Raw genomic sequence first — 6,014 nt, 5'->3', positions numbered from 1 at the left:
CATTTGCTCTAAAACTATTTTGTTGTATTGAAAATTCAGTTGGACTACTTTCAATTTCAGTTCTATAATTTAATTTCAGTTCCAAAATTCTTTTTTTTTTTCTTTCACACATCCTGGTCCTTGAGAAAGCTAACAAGCTATCAAACAGAGATAGACTTTGTCCAAATTCAGGGGCTGCGTTCTTTGCCTGAGGGATTGAAGAGTGCAGTGATGGTTTTTAGACTTGTCGTTCACTCGCAGAGATTTGTCCAGATTTTCTAAATCTTTGGATATTATGGACTGTAAAAAAGATGAAATCCCTAAATTTCTTGCATTTGTATGATGAAAAACTTTTGTAAACTGTTGAATTATTCCCAGTGGTTCACAAAGTGAACCTCACCCATCTTTGCTTGTGAATGACCGAACCTTTRGTGGGATGCTCCCTTTTATATCCAATCATGACACTCACAATTACAATGAACCAGTTCACCTGTGGAATGCTCCAAACAGGTGTTTTTGAGCGTTCCTCAACTTTCCCAGTCATTTGTTGTCCCTATCCCAGCTTGTTTAAATTATGTTACAAGCAACAAATTCAAAATATATATAAACAAATGAATAAAAATCTACAAAGTTMATCCATTTGCACAATAAATATCTTGTCTTTCTAGTACATTCCAATGAATATAGGTTAAAAATGATTTGCAAATTGTTGTATTCTGTTTTATTCATGTTTTGCACCTTGTCCTAACTTCATTGGAGTTGGGGTTGTAAATACTGGAATAACATTAGTCTTATTTATTGAGTATTGATAATCTGCACTTAAACGTTTTTATGTAATGGTTTTTATGTAATGGTTTTAATTGTCAGTTGGATCTGGCAGCCATCTTGAATTGGGTAACTCCAAAAGCTAAACAGTTACAGATATACTACTATTTTTATATTTAAAATATATTTAGTGACCTATGATATACTGTATATTGTAATATACTGTATGTATGTATGTATATGTTTATATGTAATATATGAGATATTTTGCTAACAGACAGACAAATTGACAAAAAAAGAACAACACATTATTTTTTTAATTGGAGATTATTAGGCCTGGGGTGAKAAAGGTGAACAGGAAGTGGATGTTTTCTATATTTTCCTTCCATCAGAGCAGTTACTTCATCACTCAAAACAAGTGTCAACCCACTGAGCAGAGGACTTCAGAGTAAAGAAGTGCAGCAGCAGCTGAGACCTTCTGGTTCCACCATCTCCTGCTTCTTATTGTGAAACCACCAGCATTGACTTTTAGCACTTATAAATATTATCAAGCATTTAGGTAAAAGAAAGCTGATACGCTGCTTAATTCATTTTGCTGTCTTGAAATATCTTCAGACTTACAGTCTAATTAATAAGTAAGTAAAAAATATGTTGTGCTTGGTTAAAACAGGGCTCTGGTTAAAACCAATAGGAACAAAATCGTGAGCGCCATCTTCTGGTTAGGTCGWTGTATTACAACAACCTAGCCGCGAGCGGTCAGCTGACCAAACCCGGAAGTCGGTTTGTTTGCAACAGAAGAAAATAATTTTCAAGAGCTAAGAGATTGCTTTTATTTTTCCCATTATTATTATAATTTTAAAATATTATTTGTGTTTGTTTGAGAGTATGGTGCGATGCTTTGTGATCCACACCGTGTGCCCTGTCAGCGCTCTGTCTACCGGGGAGAGCCGGGTGCTTTACTCCCGGGTGTTCGGTCCAGACGAGGCCGTGCTGACCGAGAAGCAGCGGGAGCTCAGCCCGGAGGAGAGGAGGCTTCTTCAGAAGGAGAAGATGTCTGTGTTGGCGAGGTAAGTGCACCATAAGAAGTTAGTTTTAGTGGTTTTGTGAAATTAATTGAACTATAACAATTTTTATGTTTTCTAAAGTTACCTGTAGAGGCTGTCTTGAATAGGATTGTCTTCAAAATTAAATCAGTTGTAGCRGAACGTACAGCAATTARTTCCTGAAAATRTCATCACCATCCATCCAGTGGMTCATGAAATATTTTGCTAACACAGGCAGGCAGGATTGACCCTAATAATGGCAACATTTTAAACAAATATCTTGAACAACAACATGTTAATGCTTTGAGTTTGTGATGAGGAGCAGCCAGATTTGAGCTCCGTATTTATAAACTTGACTGAGTTGCAGACATTTTAGTGTTTTGAAGCTCACTTGGCTGTGGCAGCCATCCTGATTAAATCTGACTCTAAAGTTGAATCTGTTGCAGATGCTCATAAAACCCAGACTTGGTGTTTTTCTAAAAGTCAACATACAGTGAGTCACACTGGGAAGATGATACATTTCTTACCAGAAGAAATAATTGCGTTTATTTTCCCCAATCATTTAAAAATTTCATATATTTTTTAAACCTACATTTTTTGCTTGTCCCTAAGGTTTGATTAACTTTGAATTACCTCGTTCCTTTTTTTTTTGTGTTGTTGGAAATAACCAATATTTTCTAAAGCTGTTGAAATTTTAGCCACTTTTAATATATCTTTAAGAACTGCTAATTATAGTTTGTGAAGAGAGATTTAAAAAAAAAAGAAGATGCACTTAACTGTTTAAAAATCTGCAGGGTTTTATTTGTAGGTTTATTGAGACACAAATTAACCCATGTCTTCATTTTAAAGCAGAAAATAACTCCCTAATTTTCACTGGTGCCCCGATGTATTTGTGAGGAAATAGCSTTTGATTACTGTTAGATGTGTTAGATTTTTACATAACGCACATAATGATAACAGCAGCAAATCTGTATTTACTTTCCCTTTCTGCTTCCAAATTACAAGTTTCTCAGAGTAGCACTCATTCCATACTGAGCYGGTTAGGGGCGCCTCTAGTAATGTTTCAGTATTCATTAGTTGTTTAAATGACTCATTTTTCCTTAAAAACCAAAATCAACTATTTTGCTTTATTTTATTTTTAACAGTCTATTTATTGTACACCAAAAAATATAATGTAGACAAAATACATAATAAAGGTTTAACTTGCCAACTCCAACATGACAGAAGAAACAAAATGAAGCCATTAAAATTTATAGATAAGAAAAAAATGGTAAAAACCACTCTCACTGAAAAAAGTTGAAATGGACAAATGAAAAAAAAAAAAAAAAAAAAACACCAATCGCTAGTGAAACTCAGTCATCGCTTTTAAAATTTGGTTCCAAAAAATATGGTACCCGGAGAAAAGCTAGAAACTAATGTTCAGTGTAGAGATGTTAAACTGAGTGTCCTGTCATTAGCATCACAGATTCTTCAGTTTAAAGGGRGAAAGGTAGTCACAGGGCTGTTTGGTATCACAGTGTGTAACACACTGAACATGTACCACAGTGAGGAAAGTAAGTGATTGAGCAGAATATTAAAAAGACTATAAAACCTTCTTCAGCAGCTTGTTGTTCTGTAATTACAGCACTGATTATTCACACAGGATGGAAGACAGCCTCTCTGGATGTGACCACAGGAGGAGAATTATGACGATTTCAAGAGACTGATAATACAATTGGTAACCAAAGAGCRCAGAACAACTTCTAACGAGATTAGAGGTGAACTCCAGGGTCAAGATTCATCAGTGTCAGGTCGCCCCATCTGTTTGGGCCACAGTGAGAGAACGACCTTTGGACGGACGAGACAAAACTGGAGATTTTTGGCATCAAGTCCCATCAGCTCTGTGTTCACAGACACAAAACTGAAGCATAGAAAAAGAGCTCCTCACAGTGAAACGTGAGGCCACAAGMCCACAAGGCTCGGCCCCTGGCTTCAAACTTGGCTTCATCGTGTTTGCATTAGCCCCTAAGGTCCCGCCCCAGTGTCTGAATTCCACCCCCCAAGACCCGTGGTTCTATCTGGGCCGGGCTGCTTAGCTCGAGTTGATGTCAGCTACTGCTGCTCACTGATTGGTTCACTGACCGGGGAGGTTACGTCACACAGATGAGAGTAACTTTACGTGAATCATTTTGTTTCGCGTAAGTTTAACCACACAACAAAAGAAGCAAGCTGCCAAAGAGCAACAAGCTAACATTAGCTACCATTAGCTTACCGTTCTCTGTCATCCTCCCCTCTGTTCTTCAGTGTCATACTGCTGGACGGTCCGCTACAGTCTTTGGTACTTTTCCTTTATGTTTGGTGTAATCCATTATTGTTGTGTCACAAATAAATGTGTCATATTATGATCCCGCCCACATCAAGGCGGCACTCTGCTCAATGCAAACACAACCAGGGCTGGGGTAAGCCGAGCCGTACAACTCAAAAAAAAAAGCCTACTGAGGTGGCTCAGTTATGTTCTGGAGCTGCTTTGTCTCGATTATATTTACGGTACAATGAAATCTCAAGACTATCAAGGCAATCTAGAGCTAAATGGTGAGAGTTAAAGGGAAACTACTGGTGAGAACTGCAGCAACTGTGGTGAGAAATCYTCCTTTCACGGCAATTCAGTCACACTTGAAAACACTTTATTTTTAGCGTCCAAAACTTCAGGCAGCTCATCCCTTTGATTATTCTTTAAGTTTATTTAACTGGAACCCATCTTCTCTTTTTTTCTTCTACTGCTCCAAAGTGCACAATATAAAGCACCTGCCAAGAATCATCAAGGCCAGAACAGGCTGTCAGTCGTCTCACTTCTTTCCACTTACAGCGAGTGTTAGAAAACGCTCACTGGAAAAGACTTCTATTACTGTGCTGCTGCAACAAATAAGCATGATTAAATTTAGCAGCGTACAAACACAGCTGTTATCAGTTTCTTGTGTGGAGGAAGAGTGTGCGTCTGTGTGAAAGAGTGGGATTTATGCGTGRGTTGTCAATTCTTTTTCTGGAAAACAAACAGAACTCTTATTGTTACTGTAGTTTAATTTGCAGATTTTGTTGTTTTATACTCATTTTATTCAAGTGCCTTTGAAGTGCATATCCTTCAAATGCAAAAAAGTCAAATAAAACATCTTTAAATTGAAGAAACAGGGCATAATACAAACGATTTTACCAATCTTATTGCGTAATTGGCATATTTTCTTTTGAATTTGGCTCAGCCAAAGTAAAACAGGAAGTGACATCAAAGGGGAACTCTAAGAAAAAGAAACTCTGGTCTTTGTTTATTAAAACAATATTGTTTAAACTCTGACTCTTCATTTTCTGATATTGACTCAGAAATATTTTAAAGAAACATCAGATTCTTAGTTTGTGTTTAGTTATGTTATTGTAACAATGCTTTGTTTATAAGCAGACATTCCTCGCTGACATCACTTCCTATTTTGTCACGTCAATATCTCAACAACTGCTCATCTCAGCGACAGGAAATTTTCTTTGAAATATGTTATTAATAATATCTGCCCAACAATGCATTTGATGTCACTGTATTTTAATGTAAACATTTTAAGCAAAAAAGTAAAGTTTCATGCTTGTAAAACTCATGAATTTGCTCAGTTTGTTTCTAAAACACCAGTTCAGTTTTTGAATTTGCTGACTTTGCTCCTCCTCCTCAGGCAGGTGAGGAGTGCCGTCGCTCTGTCCCGGGAGGCTTCGGGGCGACTGRTGGTGGAGACGGTGGCTGGTGAGGAGGCTCTCGCCGTGCAGGATGCAGATAGTGGGGTGGTGCGTCTGAGAGCCGGAGACCCTTTTGCTTCAGAGATGAGCGCCGTGTGGCTGGGGMTCCAGAGCCTGTGCTTCACGCTGGTCTGTGAGCCCCACGAGAACTTGCTGCTGGCTGAGGGAACCTTGAGGAACCTGACGCGACACTGCTTGGAGAACCTACACATGCTGGGACAAGGCAGTGAGGTGAGCACACCGGCCTTGAGTATGAATCTGAAAGTATACTAATATTGTCAAAACAAGCCTGGAAATTTAATCACTGCCATCATTTGAATGTTTATAAAATTTTTACACTAGTTGGATTATCTGATCCGTGACAAAAAGTTTTATGTACATAGGGTAAAATAAGTATTGAACACGTCACCATTTTTCTCAGTAAATATATTACTAGAGGTGCTAATGACATGAAATTTTCACCAGATGTCGGTAACAACC

At 37.9% G+C, this 6,014-nt stretch overlaps 1 protein-coding gene across 2 annotated transcripts in view; it reads left to right on the top strand.

Annotated features, from left to right (window-relative positions):
- The first annotated feature begins 1,426 nt into the window (after nucleotides 1-1,426).
- Nucleotides 1,427-6,014, top strand: part of ap5s1 (adaptor related protein complex 5 subunit sigma 1) — an 11,069-nt gene continuing 6,481 nt past the window's right edge. The window contains exons 1-3 of one of the 2 annotated variants that reach the window (XM_014018013.1): nucleotides 1,427-1,524; nucleotides 1,629-1,811; nucleotides 5,474-5,765. In XM_014018013.1, the coding sequence (XP_013873467.1) occupies nucleotides 1,630-1,811; nucleotides 5,474-5,765 (474 nt within the window). In that variant the 5' untranslated portion in view covers nucleotides 1,427-1,524; nucleotide 1,629. Of the gene's footprint in view, nucleotides 1,525-1,551; nucleotides 1,812-5,473; nucleotides 5,766-6,014 lie in introns of those variants that run through there. The other variant, XM_014018012.1, reaches the window with a different exon arrangement.

Source organism: Austrofundulus limnaeus, unplaced genomic scaffold, assembly GCF_001266775.1.
Source record: "Austrofundulus limnaeus strain Quisiro unplaced genomic scaffold, Austrofundulus_limnaeus-1.0 Scaffold181, whole genome shotgun sequence".
NCBI classification, from domain to species: Eukaryota; Metazoa; Chordata; class Actinopteri; order Cyprinodontiformes; family Rivulidae; genus Austrofundulus; species Austrofundulus limnaeus.
Note: the sequence above shows the minus strand (reverse complement) of the source record. Positions and strands in the feature narration are given on the sequence as shown.